The sequence below is a fragment of the Neopelma chrysocephalum genome, unplaced genomic scaffold (genome assembly GCF_003984885.1).
Source record: "Neopelma chrysocephalum unplaced genomic scaffold, ASM398488v2 Primary Assembly neopelma1_165, whole genome shotgun sequence".
NCBI lineage: Eukaryota > Metazoa > Chordata > Aves > Passeriformes > Pipridae > Neopelma > Neopelma chrysocephalum.
In genome coordinates this window covers 13,329-31,899 of record NW_020897827.1, presented here as the reverse complement: position 1 = coordinate 31,899, position 18,571 = coordinate 13,329, and the positions used below count along the sequence as shown (strand labels likewise).

Sequence of the window (18,571 nt, the reverse complement as noted above, 5' to 3'; positions counted from 1 at the left end):
ACGCCACCAAGTGCGTGAGGGGAAACAGGGGCTGTGCCAGCACGCCAAGTGCGTGAGGGGAAACAGGAGGGGCTGTACCAGCACAGGAACAAGTTTGTGAGGGATGAGGGGCTGTACCAGCAAACCAAGGAGTGAGTGAGGGGGAACAAGGGGTGTGAGGGGCTGTACCGGCACAACAAGAAGTGCGTGAGGGCTGTGGGGGTGTGCCAGCAACCAGCCAGTGCGTGAGGGGAAGCAGGGCTCTGGCAGGTCTGAAGGGCTGTACCAGCACAGCAACAAGTGTGTGAGGGGTGTGGGGGTGTTGGGAAATCGGGAAAGGCCTGTATTTTGTAAAGCATTCAAGTCCATACCACAAGATCAGGCATTTCGAAGTTCCCAGGAGTTGCTGCCACGTCAGCCCTGAAGGGCTCAGCCCGGGCCACGAGGGACCCGTTAACTAATTATTAATTATTCCCTGTTAATTAATGTGCGTTCATTTAAGGGATGCTCGTTCATATTGGTTTTTGGGGCAGTAGGGTTTGAGGTGTCCTGCTGCTGCAGTTTGAACCGCCTGTGGAAGCTCCTTGAGGATAAATCCCACACTTCATGGGTAATGCCCATCTGTGGAGGGAGGAGAAGGGAGGAGTGGTGTGAAAATTGCAAAATGAGGCAAAAAAATCTTGCAGCTCTGTTGTTACTCCATATGGAATAACTCACAGGTCCCTTCCTACTCAGAATTTTCTGTGATTCTGTGTGAAAGAGGATGAAGGACACGTTTAATCCAATATTCCAAATTTCTTTGGTAATTTCCTGCTTTCTGGAGCTCTTTTAAGGGAGGTGGGGTGATAATTGAACTGATTGAAAACAAAACTATAGAACAAGTGTGGGATTGCAGGGTACTGGGTATTGAATTGGTTCTGTAGTTAATTCCAAGCATTGCCATACTTGGGACATCCCCTCTTCAGCAGCACAGGGTCAGGGTTCAGAAGGCAGCTCTGAGAGTTATTTAAAAATCTCATAACTGAAGAACAAATGTTTTAGTGCTCTGTAAGTTGTTTTCTAAAGTCTGGCTTCAGAAACATTTGTGCTTTGGTTATCAGATGAAAGAGCCACTAACATGACCAAGATTCTCTTAAAATTCGTTTTTAAAAAAGGTCATGATATTTTTGTAAATATCAAGTTTAATCAATGAAGTGCCTTTATTGAAGTCAAATAGTGACCAGCTGTGAGACTGGTCACACCAAGTGTGGCTGCAGGTCCCTCTGGTCAGGGGTATTTCAGCGTTGCCCAACTGCAGATCTCTGGGAAACACAGTGAAAAATGGACAAATATATGGAATGCTTTGGTGTAATGTTGTCCCAGTCTCCCAGAAATGTGAGGCTTGGGGGCTTGAAACAGAAGAATTTGGCAACCATTAGTATTTTTTCTTTGTTTCTGTTTTCCACTGCTTGTCCAGCAACAGTAGTTCCTTATAATTTTAAGCTTTTAATTTCACTTGATGCCTCTGGATTTATATGTTGTAGGACAGTGAAAACCATTCCTTATTCACCTTCTGTGCCATTCTGCTCTCAGGTATCTCCCCACTGTCACCTCCAGGCAGAACAGCTGTTTCTTGTAGAAAAGCTGTTTTGTGCTTTTCATGATCTTCGCCGTGATTTCTGTGCTCAAATGAAGTTACTCTGCAGTGCTTGTGGAGTGGAACTGTGTTGGTGGTCAGTGATGGGCTGTCTGCACTGAACACTGTTGCTGATTCCTGCTCTGTTCTGAAAAGGACTTTTCAATAAAGGAAGCTGAAAACTGAGGTACTGAAAAATGACTCTGTAGCTGTCCCTGACTCCTCTGCATTTCCTCTTTGTCTTCTGACAGGCAGGTCCATGAGGTGCAGTCGTACATGGGGCGCCTGGAGACTTCAGACAAGGAGTCAGTGCACTGTGAGTAGTTATTAGTGAGGGGAGTCCCACCCAGGGACTGAGCTGACTTAGCTTGTGAGCTTTATCATTGTATTTGTGAGCTTTATCATTGTATTTGTGAGCTTTATCATTGTATTTGCCATCATTACTGGGACAGATTTGGCTCTTGAGTCATTGTGATCAGCTGGAGAGACACAGCACCAATTTTGGAATACATGACAATTGTTTTAGTGTTTAACTTCAGTAAGGTGATGTTTTGTAAGAAGGACAGAGCAGAAAAAGACAAAACAAGAATTTTCTTCAAATCATCTTCCTGTTGAAATCCTTTAACTGACAAATAGTGTTCACTGTGGGTGCCTCTGTAATGTCCTGATGTGGGAGTTCCAGAGTTTTGGTGCTGTTGGATTTTGGCACTCGTGGTCAGGGTATGTCTGGAGGCCGTGCACCATAACCGGGTTAAAAGCCCCCATCTCTGCCCTTGTGGAGGTGCAATTAATAAACACCTTGATGTGGACAGAGCTGCACATCCACAGCATTCCTGGGCTGCTTTGTTAGAACCCAAAAAGTGAGGAATGTGGCTGTGCCTGCTCTGCTGTTGGTATTCCCTCAGCATCCACCAGCTACAGCCTTCCCCTAAAGATGCTCAGTGCTGCTTCTGGGGAAAAGGCTGGGATTTGGTGTGCAGGAATTCAAGCAGGATGATTCTGGCAATTCCTGCTGTATCAAAGTCAGAACCTGTAATTCCACCTGCTTGTGGGAAATGTGCAGAACCATTAGGTCTGAAATTGCCTCAGTGAATCTGGACTATAACCCTGTGCTCATAAATGACTCTGATAATAAAATGCTCTGATATGTGTGGCAGGACTTTCTACCCCAGTGCAGAATGGGCCCATGTATTTTGGACCTGTGTTTGAAGCCTTAATTCCTGCTTGAGTCACTAATAATGGGCTTCACCAGGAACTCCTGAGTGAAAGGACACTGCACTGACTGGATGCATTTATTACATGTCCATTAACTTCTATTACTCTAAATATTCTTGTGAAGTATGACTTTGCACTAAAAAGGACTGTGATTACTTTCCTAGCCAAAAATAACAACTTTAAATCCTGATTCTGGTTTTCGTGGTGATTGTACTACTCTGCCTACACTGCCAGAATTCCCAGAGTGCTGTTCCCTGGGTGTGATTTTGAAGATGAATATGATTTCCTATCTTGCTTCTGCTGCTTGAGACCTTTTCAAGAGATAGGATTATGTACATCTTACATGGTCAATAAATGAACATACTGATTATTTATACATATATAAAGATACAGATGGTGCTGTGGGTATTAGTGTGTATTTCAGAATTTATGGGAAAAGGTTATCTGTGGCTGAAGAGCAGGAATAGGGGCCAGGAAATCAAACTTGCAGTTTGCCTTTTCCAACTTTGAGGAAATAGTCCCTCCTTGCTCAAAAAATCCTGTAATAGTGTTGTTTGGTCTAAGAAAAGCTGCTGTAACTGTCTGTCTGCTCTCCTGGGTGCTCTTCTGTTAAGTTTAGCTGCAGTAAATGATGGAGAGATAAATTAGGACAATTTGATTTGTGTGTGTAGGTGTGAGTCTGCTACTCTTTAGTTGTGGGAGATCCAGGGGCAAAGAAGAGGGTCATGTGTGCTCTTTGCTTTTCTGGGTTCTGCTGAATGGGGTTTTCCTAGCTCCCTTCTCCGAGGAGGGGGGAAAGGTGAGAGTGTCAAATTACTGAGCCAAAGAAGTGGCATTTCATAATATTTATAGTTCTGTTATCTGATTTTCATCCAGTAAGGATTTGCATCTCTCAGGTTTTACATGCAGCTTTGAATGCTGTTGAGCTTTTCCCTTCATCAGATTGCAGTTCTTTAATTCAAATCAAATGGTGTTTTTATTTCCTTGCAGTAGTGGAAAACGAGATCCAAGCAAGAATAGACACCATATTCAGCAACTTGGAACGCCTGGAAATCCTGTCCAGCAAAGAACCTCCCAACAAGAGGCAGAATGCCAAGCTGTGAGTTCACCTGCCTTGCTCTGATTGGGCAGGGGAGTCTTTGTAATTATTTTAATTAAATTTATTGAAGTCCTCGGTCTTTTGATTTGTATGAAACTTTTATGCTCTGCATAACTTACCCTGTGCTCTGCAGTAGCAGAGTTGAGGCAGAGACAAAATTGCTTTCCTGCATTTAACCACAGAATGATTAAGGATGGGAAAGACCTCAAAGATCCTCAAGTCCAGACTGGTGGTGGAGCTGGAGTTGTGGCTCTGTTCTCAGATGAGCAGAACATGCACTTGGAGGCTTATAAAATTCCACTTTATATGATATTTGGTTTTAATGCATTTGTGGACGTAGGGAGTAACATTCCTTCAGTTGGTGTCATTTTCTCTGAACCATTGTCCTGGCTGTTGGTGACTAAAATGAGATTTTAAAGTGAGCACTGGTTTGAGCAGGAGGTTGGACCACAGACATCAGGAATTACTGTTTTTAATTAATTCTGTGATTCAATTATTAATGTCCCAAAACACCCTTGTAGACAGTAGGGGTGGATTTCATGTGTTATAGAGGTCAATATGTGAAGTAGTCATGAATTTCTTTATAGAATCTCATTTGGGTTGGAAGGGACCTTAAAGATCATCTTGTTCCAACTCCCTGCCATGGGCAGGGACACCTTCCACCAGACCAGGATAGTCTGATAATCAAGGTAATCAGTTATCTAGTATGGTAATTAAACATTATCAAACATTTAATCAGGAGTTCTGGACAGGATTTGTTTCAGCCCAGTGGAGATGTCTGAGGTGTCTCCTGTTTTGCCCACTGACTTTCAAGCTCCTTTTAATAAATATTCAAACTTAAGAACATGGTGCTAATTAATGAAACTTGAAAGCTTCATCTTTTATGTGAATGGGGATCATAAAATACAAAATGTGCCATCCTTCCAAATCTGTGTTATATGAGAAATAGATATGTATAACTCCTGAAGGGACTAGTCATGGGATAGGATGTCTGAGAGTGCCCGTTAGCACTCCTATGTATTTATTGCACTTTTTAGCTCAAAGCAAGCTGTTAAATGTCAGAAATACTTTGAGACAGCTCAGGAATTCTGCTTCACATTCTGTTGTTAGCCTGGAGGCTAAATAATTGATTAAAATAAATAATCACTTGTTAAATCATCACATATTTAGTAGAAAAATGAGGCAGGGAAGACGTAAGTGTGGAATTTTGGCCTGATATTGAACGTCCTGCGTCTTTCTGGAGAAGTAGAACCCACCAGTCCGTGTGACCTGGTAATGCTGCATTGTTCTTGTGAGAACCAGCAGCACAGAGCAGTGTTTTCACCCTGCTGTTGGTCCTTTCCAGGAGGGTGGACCAGCTGAAGTACGATGTGCAGCACCTGCAGACGGCCCTGAGGAACTTCCAGCACCGGCGGTACCTGCGGGAGCAGCAGGAGCGGCAGCGGGAGGAGCTGCTGGCCAGGACCTTCACCACCAATGTAAATATGTGTGTTTACCTCGGTGGAAACACTTGTGGTTCACCTCTCTGTGCTCCAGGGGCTGCAGGCTGGCAGAGCAGCTTCAGGCAGGGCTGTTAAATGCTGCTGTGTCAGTAAAGGCAGAGAAGGATAACAATGCAGGGATAAAGTACAGCTCTCACATGACTGTGAGGAGGCAGCAGGAAAAGGCTCCAGAAACTACTGCTCCTGTTTTATCCAGTGCAGTCCCATCTGGCTTTATAGGGCAGTTGCAAAAGGGTGAGTGAGGTAGGTACCAAAGGGTACATTTTACTTGGATTTGTGTCGAATCCTGAGATCTGTGAAAAGCCTGACTATATACACCCTGCTGACAGTAGATGTCAGCAAGCTGCTACTTATCCAAATACAAATCACACAGCTGGGACAAAGCCCTTGCTTTTTGCCCAGAAATGAGTCAAAAGTTTGTAATAACATGAACATGTTCCACCTGCTCATGCTAATTCTTAGTTCCTCCACTGGGAAGTCCCCCCGGTGCAGATTCCTGGAGGAATTTTGCTCTGAGTAATGTAGGTTCAGTTTCAGATTTCACTTTTCTGCAACTGAAAAGTTAGTCTTGGTTTCATTTGGGGTTTTTTTTGTGTTTTGTTTTGTGGGGTTTTTTTTGTTGTTTTTTTTTTTAATCATTATTACTTTTTACAGTTTTTTTCTTCCCTTTTTTCCCCTTTTTTGTTAAAGGCACCTTCCATAACATTCATTATCTGTGTTGTCAGTCACTGTTAGGGCCAGGAAGAATGAATGTGGGAGATCCTGTTTGCCTGAGATTTGGGCAGTTCCATGCACTTCTCACAGCCTGCCAGAAAGATAATGTCTGGTATTTTGTTGACTATTTCAGAATTATAAACAAGGCTAGAAAGGAACACTGAGATTTGAAACCTGATTTATTTTTAAACATTTTGGCATTCCTCTGCAAATAGGGACAAGTTTTCCTACAGAAAAATTCCTTGTTAAAATGTGTGTTAGAGGAACAGTTTTAAAGAGCAATAGCTGGCTTACAGATGCAAAATATAGAGCAAACTGGAGTTTTTTCCTCCTTTAGATCTTAAAATGTGTCTCAAAGGAAAGAAAACACATGATTATTTTGTATTTCTTTTTACCTTGCTACAAAAATGTGACTTTAAAGTGACATTTTAATAGGAAAATGAGGGTTTATTTGTCAGTTGTTGGCTTATTTTGGTTAGAAGTTACACAGTTCATATTCATAACTCCCCTATTCTATTAAATGGCAATGTCAACTGAGTGTTGGGGTGTCCTCAGGAAATCACTGTGACATCCAGAACAGTTTTTGGAAGCTGTTCTGAACATTTGGTTTAATTCAGAGTTTAAAATGGTCTTTAAAGCCTGCCCTGTACCATTCTGGAGAAAACCCCAAAGAGCAAATCAAAGCTCTGGTGGTGCCATCTCATCTCCTTGGGAGGGGGGTCACAAATCTACTCCCACATTTTCACTGCTGCCTAATAGTGTCTGAAAAGAGCCCCTTGTGTAGGAAATGAAATCCCTGCTGATTTGAAGGTTGTTAAATCTGTGGAATAAGAGCCATTTAATGCCAATCCAGGTGCTTCTGCTCACAGACTTGTGTCAGCCCTGGTGCTTCCTGAGCAGTGGGTCAGTGTGTGTGTCCTGGCACAGCCTCTTCCCCAGGCCCTCGTGGCTCTGGCCCTGTCCTTGGCCCTGGCCCTGTCCTTGGCCCTGGCACTGTCCTTGGCTCTCCTTCTCTCACAGTCAGCCTGGGCACTGCAGCCCCTGACACTGGATCCTGCAGGGCATCTTCACACCCACCTCGGGGGTTTGAACTGGAGATTCTGCTCAGAGCACATTCCCTGGGTACTCTGGTGTGACCTGCAGCTCACAGGCACATGCTCCAGACAGGAATTCTGCCTCTGGGCTGTTCTTGTTCTGAGTCCCTGGGAGCAGGGATCAGTGTTCCCACACTTAACCAGTGTCACCATTCCTGCTCCAAACCAATGTGGGAGTGATGAGCCATTTCCTTGCTCTCTGGAAGAAGGAGAAGATTCAACTGGGGGCCTTTGACAGAAACAAGTGATCACATCCTCTGCCCGCTTGTGCAGTCCAGATTAGAGCTTTATCCCATTATTTCCATTTCAAGATTCCTAGTTCCTTGTTGAGCAAATGCATCTTTTCTGGAAAAAATGTGAAAAATGTAAATTTTTAATTATTTTTTTCTCTGAGGCCCTGGGTGATGAGTGAGCCAGAGCTCAGGGAAGCAGGCCCATGTCTGTTCACCCTCACTGCCAGAAATTTGCACCATGTCATAAATACTTGGAATATCATCTCCAAACATTGTGTTTTTCAGGCCTTTTGTCACTCAGAGACATGGTGGGAAATCTTCCACAAACCTTTCACTGGCAATGATCAAATGACTCCTTGTTAAACACCTTCTCTAGCTTTGATGTTCTGTCTTGCAATAACCCTTTCCTGCATAAACCATAAACTGAGATCATAAAAATTCATAGAATGAGATTATAAAAATTCTCTGCTTGGATCTCTTTATCATAAACTGAGATTATAAAAATTCTCTGCTTTTAATCCCTTTGTCCTCGAGGTGGAACTGCGGTGGAGCAGCTGATCAGCTCTGCCCTTCGGCTTCCTCCCTGTCTTCTCTAAATTGTTTTTGCTCAGTGTTGTGTTCAATATCCTGATGGAAAAGCTGTTTTGCAGCCAGTCCCCCCAGCCCTTGGGGTGTTGCAGGGGGGTGTGTGCTGGGTGTGGGCAGTGTGAGTGAGCAGGTAACCGAGTCCCTGCCTTTCCCCACAGGACTCTGCCACCACCATCCCGATCGACGAAACCCTGCAGTATAACGAGTCCCTGCAGAGTGCCCACCGAGGCATGGATGAGCTTATTGGCAGTGGCACCAACATCCTGCAGGGCCTGAGGGACCAGAGAGTCACCTTAAAGGTGGGGCATTGTTTTTTACCAAAGACCCCACGTTTTTCTGTGTTTATGATGACCAGCCTTTGTAAAATCAATCCATACGTTGCTTCGAGCTGAGGGTGCTGGAAAGGCCCAAACATCATTTAAACAACCTGAAATCTTTACATTTGATCATCCTTCTAGTAATATCTTTAAGGTCTTTCTGGGCCTGGCTGGCCTTCCCCTGCAGGGCAGTATCTGGAGTGCCAAATGTTATGTTTTATTCCCTTATGTTTGTTTTCCTTTGGTTGGTTGTTGGTTTTGGTTCAGTTCAGAAGGGGCAGGAGGTGGCTGGCAGGGGTTGGTTCAGATGAGCATCACTCAGAGCTGCTGTAAAGCACTTGTGTGTGAGATTATTGATAAAGGTAATGCTCCTCAGTAATGAAGATAATGTACCTCAGGAATAAAGAAAATGCATCTCAACATCCCTCCCTCCCCAAACACTGCTCATTTCAGCTGTATTTTTGCAAATCTCTTAAGAGCAAATATTTGCCTTTTATCTTAAAGGCTCTTCAAAGTGATGTTATATTCTGAGTGAACAGCTCAAAGACAGAAAAACTTTTTTAATGTATGTGGGGAGAAACTGAATTTCTGAAAAATGTGGGGAAATCCTTTTGTGTGTTGTATTCATCTTCTGATGGGGATAACTGCTGTTGTCTGACTTGGGATGTATCTGCCAGAGGATTTAGGCATTTTCAGTGACATGAATTCCTGTTTTGGTCAGGAATCAAATGTCCCTGGTGTCACAGGCAGTGACAGCCTGGCCTGCACTGCAGCTCACACCCAGGGAGCTGAGCTGCACACACGGGCACTTTGCTGTCCTGCTCACAGAATTCCAGGTTTGTGGTTCTCCCAAAGCCCTGGACAGGACCAGCACGGGGGATAAATCAGGGCTGGAGCTCCTTTTCTGCTCCCTAGTCTGGTGAGCAGTCCCTGCACCACAGATGTCACCTGCAGGCATTAAAGCAGAGTTTGGGGCCAGGTCCTTTCCAAGATTAGATTTGGCTTCTTGGATCAGGTCACTTGTTCACTGAATAGAGATTAGTTTTTATACAGAGTCAATTACTAGAACAACTCAAAGAAAACTTGGTGGGGTGTTCATTCATTGCAGAGGAATGTTGTCACTGTGTTGTCTGGGGGCAGGACTGGGGGGTAGAAAGGGGCTCTGCTCCCGTGGGATCCTGTTGGACTCCTGCAGGGAGCTGTGCCCGCTGTGCCCTGGGGCAGCTCTGCAGCAGGGAACTGGTGGGGGTCTCTGCCCAAGGTCTGTGCTTTGGGGCCATCGTGTCCTTGTGTTTTCAGAGGGATATTTCTTCTTCCTCACAGGTGAGGAAACATCTGTTCATGTTCCTTTTCCCCTTACCCAGCTTTTCGTACACTGACAGGGCTTTGTTGCCTGATAACGTCTGGCAGAAGCAGCTGCTGTAAGAGACAGTTACAGAGGGAATGGTTAATGTGGAATCATGGGATATCTTGAGTGGGAAGGGACCCTGAGGGTCATCCAATCCAACCCCTGGCCCTGCACAGACACCCCAACAATCCCACCCTGTCCCTCAGAGCGTTGTCCAAACCCTTCTGGAGCTCTGGCAGCCTTGGGGCCGTGCCCACTGCCCTGGGGAGCCTGGGCAGTGCCAACCACCTTCTGGGGGAAGAACCTTTTCCTGAGATCCAACCTGACCCTCCCCTGACACAGCTCCAGCTGTTCCCTGGGGTCCTGTCCCTGCTCACAGAGAGCAGAGATGGAGCTGCCCCTCCAGACCCCTCATTCCCCTCTTCTCCAGCTGAACAAGCCAAGTGCCCTCAGCCATTCATTGTGTGGGCCCTCCAGACCCTTCCCCATCCTCATGTCCCTCCTTTGGACACTCCCTAATACCTTTATTCTCTGAAACTTTGTGTTTATTTGGTATAAATAGACAGGTATGGGCCAAGTATTCCCAGATTGTCACTTTAACTGTTCTAATTATACAATTCCACTTCCATGACTGCAAGAATTGAGGAGTTTTCACTTTTTATTGTTTTATTTTATTTCAAAGCTTTATATTTGGGTTGTTTTCTCCCAGCAAGGTTTGGTATTTTCTGAAGCAGTGTGAAAAGATTCTGCAGGGACAGGGAAGAGCTGAACCCAAGAGCAGCCTGCAGGGGGTCAATGTGAGGTGTGGGAAATGCAGGGGGAAAATGTGATGATGTGTTACTGGAAAGACCCAACCTGATTTCAGTGCAGGGCCCGAATACCTGCACAGCCCTGAACAGAAGAAACTCTGTCATTTTTCATTGCAAACCTGTATTGTTGATCTAAAATATTGATATTGTTGATCTAAAAGTCCTCAGGGAGATTTTTCTGATCTTCAGTCAGGTTTGTGTTCAAAACAATTCCAAATTTTCACATTTTTACTCTTCCGAGACCAAAGATACAGCAGACTGTGGGAAGAAAAGCTGAAGTTTTTATTTCAAAGTCCAAGCATGGAGTTGAGCACTGTGATGGGAATCTGTGCTTCTGACCTGGCTCAGAGATGAAACCAGTTACAGCTTCCTGAAGGGGCTGTTCTGCCAAGGATGGCCCAGAGCCACTGTGAGGGACGGGTCCCTTTTCCTGGTGTGACAAGGCAGTTCCCCCTGGGAGCACACAGGCTGCAAGCTCTGTTAGACCATGGCTGGAACAGCACGGGGAAAACTCTTACTCCTCCCTAGGGAGTGCATTTTTCTGAGACACTTTTTATTGTGTGTTTGTCCAGTCAGATTGTTTTGTGTCTTTAACCACATCCTTGTTCATGTGTGTGAATTAATTAGTCCCAACCTGCAGCTGTTTCCAGGGTCCTGTGGCCTCCCCCTGTCAAATGGTTCCGTGGGTCAGAATCCATCCCTCACCACCCAGGATGAAACATTCTTGGGCTGTGGAATAAATGTCAGACCAGGAGGTTAATGGTGTCTTTGGTGTGTTTTTGCTCTCAGGGTACCCACAAGAAGATCCTGGATGTTGCCAACATGCTGGGCTTGTCCAACACGGTGATGAGGCTCATCGAGAAACGCGCCTTCCAGGACAAGTTCCTGATGCTGGGGGGGATGGCAGTGACCTGTGTCATCATGTTCCTCGTGGTGCAGTACCTCACATGAGCTGCTGAGCCACTGCCAGAGACACAGTCCTTTGGAGCAACGTGGACTGGACTTCCCTGTGGGTGCTGCTTTGGATGAGCCCTTCCCATGGACTTCAGAGTTTACAAATCCCACCTGGACACGTGTCACGTGGAAAGCACGTTGGGAGCTGGATGTGTCTGGGGACACTGTAATTGAGAATGGCCCTGTAAAAATACCCCCTGGCCTTGACTGCTCTCACCTCATGTCTGCAGGTTTGAGGATCTGGTTCAGAGGAAGCAGAAGTGAATATTGTGCCCAGCAAGGCAAGGCAGGAATGTCCCTTTGGAGGCACAGGGACAGGAGGATGCAGAGTGGAAGCTGCAGTGAATCTCTCCTGTGCTGGCCAGAGCTGACCCTGGAACTGCACTTGGCAGTGCATGAAGGGCACAGAGACCTCCCAGGGTTTGTGGCCCTGGGCCTGTGCACTGAGTGTGCAGAAAGACTTGGGGAGTGAAGGGTTTCCATCTGCAGATCCACCATTTGCTTGGAAGAGCAGGAGGGTTTGTGGAGAGGTCTTAGGGCACAGTTAAACCTCAGTAAACTCTACACACAGCATCAAACAGCACAGATCTGGCTGAGGCTGCAGTGCTGCTCAGCTCACCTGAGGGTGTTTGGTACCTCTCTCTGCTCCAGGGGAAGGTCAGTGCTGTGCTCCTGCCTCCAGGCAGCTGCACATCCCTGGGCCTCCCACCAAATCCAGCCTCCAAAACTGGGGGACATTCCTGATGCTGGTGCACGTCCCCATGGGTGGGCTGTGCTCCTGAGGTGCTGCTTGGGTTCTGGGCTCTGGAGTTGGTACTTTGGGGTTGGTGGAGCAGGTGAGTCCCCCTGTGCTCCACGGAGGTGTGAGATTGTTCGTGGAGCTGGGACAGGCTCCCTGCTGCTCTTTACATCATGGGGACAGTGGGATGAGCTCAACAGGCCTGTCACAGGCAGCTGTGGTTCCTCAAGCTCTGTGCCTTGGGATGGTCACATCCCTCATCCTTGGGAAGGGTGTGCTCCAGGTTACCTTTGCACCCGTGGAGTTACTGGCACAGACACTTGGCTGGGACACGTCTGCTCGGGGGGTTCCCTGGCACAGGTCAACCCCGAGCTGGGAGATGCCTCTTTCCAATCCAGCCCTGCTTTCCCTGCAGCCTGGGGGTTCTGTCAGAGAGGCCATCCTGGGATTTTGGGCAGCATCCATTTCGACCACCCCTCAGGTCCATTCCCATCCCAACGTGTCTGAAGCATTCTGGCAGCAGCACAGAGGTGTCATATCCAGATGATGTGGCCTTGTGCTGGCAATTCCTTTCTTGTTTTCTGTCTGGAATGGTTGTGGGTCTCTGGATTAGTGACAGATCACAAGTTCTGCATTCTCTCTTTGTTTTTATCATGTAGCCTGTGGCAAACTGGGAGAAACGGTTTAAATAACTCCAAAAATGAATTTCAGTGAGCGTGGGCAAGTGAGCCCGGGGCTGTGCTGGGCTGCTGTGCCCAGACAGAGCTCCCAGAGCAGATCAGCTGCCCCAGCCCACGGGCTTCTCCATGGGCTTGATGCCTCTGAGCTGTGTCCTGCTCTGTGTTCCCTCTTTGTCCAGGCTTTCCAAGGAAACAATTTGGCAGAGCAGGCATGGAATTGGTTTTCATTTGAGCGCAAGGGAGGAGGGGATTAAAAGGAAAAGAGGAATTGTGGCAGTGACAGAGCATCTGTCTTGCTCTGCAATCCAAACCTTAAATCCAAATTGATCTTAGATTTATTCTGAGTATGAAATCTGATGGATTCCTCCTGTGGTGCCCTTGGGAGGTCACTTGGCAGGACAGCTGGGCACTTGTGAGGGGTCCCTGAAATCTCTTTCTGTCTCCCATGAACTGCTCCAATTCCATTTGATTTTAGAGATTGGGGGTCAGAGATTGGGGTTGTCATTGTTTAAAGTTTCTGTGGTTGTGACCTGCTGTAGGAGGGTTTGTCTCACACAAAGGTGGGTCTCTGGCCAATCTCTTTCCTTTTGGGGTGTGGTGGGAGCCATAAAATATTTGGAACTGGATTTTTTTTCTGTTTCTGAGCCCAGTTTGGCATTTCAGTAGATGTTTCCTTGTTGATTTGTTGATTTTGTCCCTGCACAGGCTGATTTCCCCATGGGGAGCCAAGTGTCCTTGCTGTCCCCTGCATCCAGAGGTGGATGAGGGGCTTGGAGGAACCCCCTGGGAACCTGGATTTGAGGACACGTGGTTGTACCGCATGGGAAGTCCAAGGTGGACTTGGAAACCCAAGTGCTCTCAGGGGCCTGTGTAAAACCCCTAAAAAGCCTCCACTGCAGTGGGATGGGGTGGGATTGGGGTCCCTGGGATGGGGAGTGAGCCGGACCTGGAGCTCTCCTGGCTTTGCTTGTGTTGCTGCTGCAGCTCTGGGACGTGTCCTTCCTTCCTGAAGACCTCACTTCTGCTTCCCACGAGCTCCAGCTCTGGGATGAGCTGCTCTCCCTCGAGGGGACACTCTGGGAATTCACTTGCCTCTGGAAAAAAACCCTTTTTACCAGTATTTTATACATAAAGGAGTTGGGGTGGGACATGACGTGATTCATGTGATATTCTGTGAATAAAGATTTTTTTTTCAGCCACAATGAAGGTTTTTTACCTTGACCAGCACGTTGGGGCCCAGATCATCCAGCAGGACCAGTTTGGGGTTGTCAGGAGCCCTGTCCCAGCTCAAGGGGAAGTTCCCAGAAGGTGGAAGCAGGATTGGCCAGCTCGGAGTGGGATCGATGCTGCTCCGGGGTCAAAGCCAGGGAGGGTTGGGAAGGGCTTGTAGGAATTCTTTGGTAGCAAAAGGAGCCAAAGGCCCCCAGGGATGGGGCTGATGATGCAGGTTGGGGGCCGGGAGACCCCCTGTCCTGCTGCCCCTTCTCTGGGTTCTGGTTAAGAGCAGTGAAGGAAGAACCTGGAGGGCAAAGTGGGGCTGTTGATAAAGAGATTGTGGATTTCAAATGTGAGATCAAGGGGTTGGATTATCTTCCTCTTGCTATTAATTTCTGTTTTGAAATAATTCCAGTCCCCCAGAGCTACAAAACACTAAATAAGAAAATATCCAGCAGAGAATGCAGGAAGTTGTCGGTGCTGTAGGTCTGAGGGGGGTGCAGAGATGGGATGGGTCTGCACCGTGTCCCTTCCAGGGCCCCTGAAGGGCTTCGATCCCTGTTTCTCTTGGGTTTTACTCCTCTGTCCCTTTGCTTTTTAAAAATAATAATTAAATATATATTAAAAACAATAATAGTTTTAATTATTAAATTTAATTAACGAGTCCTTATCTCAACCCACAAGTTTTACTTTTGCCCCCTTCGTTCCCCCCCATCCCACCGGCCAGGGCAGGGAGGGAATGGTTGTGGGATGTTCTGGGTGGGGTTAAAGCAAGACAATTAAACCTGAGAGGGAAAAGCTTTGAAACAAAGAAACCAATCGAGTGGGTATTTGAGCAGTTAAAAAGCGTGAAATGGGGGTACGGTATAGAATGGAGAGGGAGATAATGGGTGATAAAGATGATGGTTGGGTGGGACAAAATTAATTTAGAAGGAAGATAGTGCAGATAAGCACCAGAGGCTGTTTGGAGTTGGCCGGGAAGCAAAGCCTGCTCTGTGCCTCTCCTCTCACACTGATTGCTCATGTTAACCCTGGAATGTCCGAGTACAAGGGAGGAGGTGTTAAAAATCGACCTCCTTTAGTGCAAAACACAGGTTGGACAGGGCTTGGAGCAAGCTGGGCTAGTGGAAGGTGTCCCTGCCCATGGCAGGGGGTGAAACTGGGTGGGCTTTAAGGTCCCTTCCAACCAAAACCAGTATTGGTGTGACTCTGCATCCCATCAGCTCCTGCCAAGGGACATCCAGTTTCCAGGGAATGGGGGGAAAGCTCCAATGATGCACAACCTGCCCAGCACAGGAGACTGAGGGTCTAACACAGGAATATGTCACATCAAACTTCTCCCTCTGTCACTCTGGAGGTGCCCTGGGACACACTTTAAAAATACTCTGTGGTAAATACAAAACACCCAGAGGGAGCCAAGAGCCCAGTGATAGATATCAGGATTTTAAACATTCCTCGTGCTGGAGGAGGGTCACCCTGGGGTTTACACTCTGCATTCCCAAAGCACTGCAGGAACACCAAAGCCATGGCCTTCCTGCCCTTCCCAGGCAGGGGCACACGCAGGACCTGCCCAGGATACAGGATTTCAGCTCTCTGAGATACGGGATCTCAGAGCTCTGTCTCAGGTTGGCTGCACCCACCCTACACACAAACCCCCTTCTCATGGTCCCCCCCAGTTCTTGTGGCCGGGGGATGTTTGAAGTAACAACCATGACCTTCCAAGCCCACCTGGTCCTTTCCAGACAGGCTGGGCTACTGCATTCCCCCAGGGCTGGGATAACAATGTCCCTCCTGGGAGCAGGAGCACCTGGAGCTCATCCCCTCCCAGGACAGACAAGGGTGAGCCCCAAAGGAAGAGCAGGAGCACCAGGCCCTGTGAGGCTTTCACCCACTGGCAATTAAAGGAGCTCAGGGTAATGGGGCCCAATTATGGCATTTACCTGTAAAATTGTAGTGCTCTGGCCCACAAACCCTGCAAATAAACCACTGCTGCCAAACCAGAAACAATCATAGCTGGCATTTGTCACCACTTTCATTGCAAGTGACAAAAAATAAATGAAGGCAAGGTGGACAGGAGAGCTCCCTGTGTAAGCACTTACTGACTCACAAGAAAAGCAGTCCCAGGACACTTAAAATGTTTTTATTCTAAATTGCCAACAAGAACCTTGACAGAATTTTAAAAGAATCCCAATTTTGCACATTCCAGTCAACATACATTATTTCACAGTGGTAGGACACAGATGGTGAAAATCCAGTCTTTTGAGGAAAATGTGAAGGCATTGTCTCTTGGCAAACACCATGTCTGGCTTCTTAGTTCTTTGTGTTCTACATTTAGATCCAACTTTATACTTTAGGAATACACTGGTTGATCTGAACAATTACAACGTCCTAAACACGTATGTTTAGTGATTTAAACCATTCCTACCCCCTCCTTCCCCACCCTTCAACAGAGAACAGGTATCTGAGAGCTCTCAAACATGTTGGAAGCATTAGAAAACTACAAAACTCTGATGGAAACCAGACAAGCACCTCAGTGTCCTCCTGAAACTTCCCGTCTGGAGTTGTGTGTGCTGCAAGGAACTCGAGAGGATTCCCCATGATGGAAGGACTGGAAGCATCTCACACACAGGAGAGCTGAGGCCTAAAGTGACACAGGCTGAAGGTGTGGAGCTGCAGAAGTGAGCTCAGGATGCTCTCAAGGCAGTCTCTGTAAATGACAATGTGGTTTAAAACACAACCTGAACTTTCCATGCCCTGGGTGGACAAACTCAGACTCCGACAAGATAAAACCAAAGTTCACGCCCAGAAAACCCATTTCCCAGTTTGGCTGCTCCAGATGATTTGAATTAGCCAATGTCCTGAGAACAGCAAGGTGCTGAGGGCACAGGGCAGGAATTCCTGGAAACTGCTGTTGGGAGGCTCCTGACTTCCACAGAAATGGGGCTGTAGCAGTTCCTGCTGAGGCCTGAGCTCACACAGACCTGCAGGACATTCCCCCTCCCACACCTGCATCCCTGTGTTTTAGCTCCCAGCTCCCAAGAGACTCCTCTCCATGGGCACACACTTGTTTTAAAGCATCAAGCAAAGGGACAAGATTCTGGGGAGTGTTTTCAGCCCCCCAGAGCTGTTCTGTTTCCCACCATCACCCCTCTGTCAGGAACCTAATCCCACCCAACCTCCTCTACTTAAAATCACCCATTTCTTCACCTCCCCCCCTTAAAACCCATCACCTCTTATAAAGGGTTCTGCTGCTGTTTCCCAATCTCTGGAGGAAACAGAAACAGCTTCCCTGCTATTTGACAGGTGGAACAACAGAGACTTGCCAATTCCTCTGTTTTTCCTGTTCAGGGTGTGTTAACAGGGCCTGGGTTTGAGCAGGAAAGGTTTCTGAGTTCCTGTAAATTTATCAGTCTATTTATTTAATAAAAGTAACCAAAGTCACCAACTGAAGGTAAATTAGAAAAATCAATTGGGGAAAACATCTGGTAACCAAGGACAGTTTCACGTTGAAAGAAACATGTTATGCAGCAAAAGCCAAGTGTAGAGAGTCCTGCCATCAGGTCCAGAGCAGGTCTGTCATCCTGTCCCAGACAGGGAGGCACTTTCTGCTGGGAAAACACTTTCCAGAGGGACGAGATGTTAATACTCCGAATTCTGGAAAGGACAAGATACATTTTTGGCATGAGATGGTGAAAGACACAGCAATTTCCCCCACTCCCCCAAGGGACAGTGGCCCTTGCAGAGGCAGCACTTGCCCCCTTGGCAACAAGGCTCATTCAGCCCAACCCTGTGGTGAGAGCAGAGCCCCTGCCTGTCAGGAGCTGTGCCTGCAGTGCCCTCAGAGCACTGGCTGCAGCTGCTCCCAGTGGGAATCAGGACAATCATTCCTCAAAGTATCTTTAAGCTGTTGCTTTGCTGCTACTGGCAAATACCAGTCAGTGTGATTTCAGCACTGGACACTTCCACACAGGAAGCTCCTTCCCAGGTGGAATTTGAGAGCTCTTCCCCCCAGTAGTGCTGGTTTAAGCAGCCTCAGTTCTGGCTTAGCTGGGCCTGACAGTGAGCAGAGCACAAAGCAAGGAAAGTTTGGTTTAGGTCAGGAGGAGGGTGCAGGGTGAAAGGGGATGATGGAGATGGTGTGGAGGGGCTTGTTTAGAGAGACAGAGCCAACATGGCCAGGGAGTGGTGCTGCCTTAACTTGGATCACAGGAATGGAGGGCTGGGAAGGACAGGGAAGAGAGAACACACAACACAGGATGCATCCAAGAAAGCACACAGAGGATGATCCAAGCAGCAGATTCCCTCAGGAGCTGCTCTCAAGAGGCAGGTGTTCAATCCAACCCCTCCTGTCCATGGGAGCCACAAAGCAGCAGAGATTGCAGGAGCTGGCCCAGCTCTGGAGGTGACACAGGTCAGTACTCAGAGCCCTGCAGGACACACACAGGTCAGTGCTCACAGCCCTGCAGGACA

At 47.3% G+C, this 18,571-nt stretch overlaps 2 protein-coding genes across 5 annotated transcripts in view; one reads left to right on the top strand and one right to left on the bottom strand.

Annotated features, from left to right (window-relative positions):
- GOSR2 (golgi SNAP receptor complex member 2) overlaps nucleotides 1-13,865 on the top strand; it is a 14,010-nt gene extending 145 nt beyond the window's left edge. The window contains exons 2-7 of one of the 4 annotated variants that reach the window (XM_027701716.1): nucleotides 67-92; nucleotides 1,846-1,910; nucleotides 3,800-3,908; nucleotides 5,254-5,386; nucleotides 8,198-8,338; nucleotides 11,303-13,865. In XM_027701716.1, coding sequence (XP_027557517.1) covers nucleotides 1,871-1,910; nucleotides 3,800-3,908; nucleotides 5,254-5,386; nucleotides 8,198-8,338; nucleotides 11,303-11,464 — 585 coding nt within the window. In that variant the 5' untranslated portion in view covers nucleotides 67-92; nucleotides 1,846-1,870 and the 3' untranslated portion in view covers nucleotides 11,465-13,865. The remainder of the gene's footprint in view (nucleotides 1-66; nucleotides 93-1,845; nucleotides 1,911-3,799; nucleotides 3,909-5,253; nucleotides 5,387-8,197; nucleotides 8,339-11,302) is intronic. The other 3 variants (XM_027701717.1, XM_027701715.1, XM_027701718.1) reach the window with 3 other exon arrangements.
- A 3,636-nt stretch (nucleotides 13,866-17,501) lies between these two features.
- GTSF1 (gametocyte specific factor 1) overlaps nucleotides 17,502-18,571 on the bottom strand; it is an 8,112-nt gene continuing 7,042 nt past the window's right edge. The window contains exon 7 of the mRNA XM_027701730.1: nucleotides 17,502-17,755. Coding sequence (XP_027557531.1) covers nucleotides 17,741-17,755 — 15 coding nt within the window. The 3' untranslated portion in view covers nucleotides 17,502-17,740. The remainder of the gene's footprint in view (nucleotides 17,756-18,571) is intronic.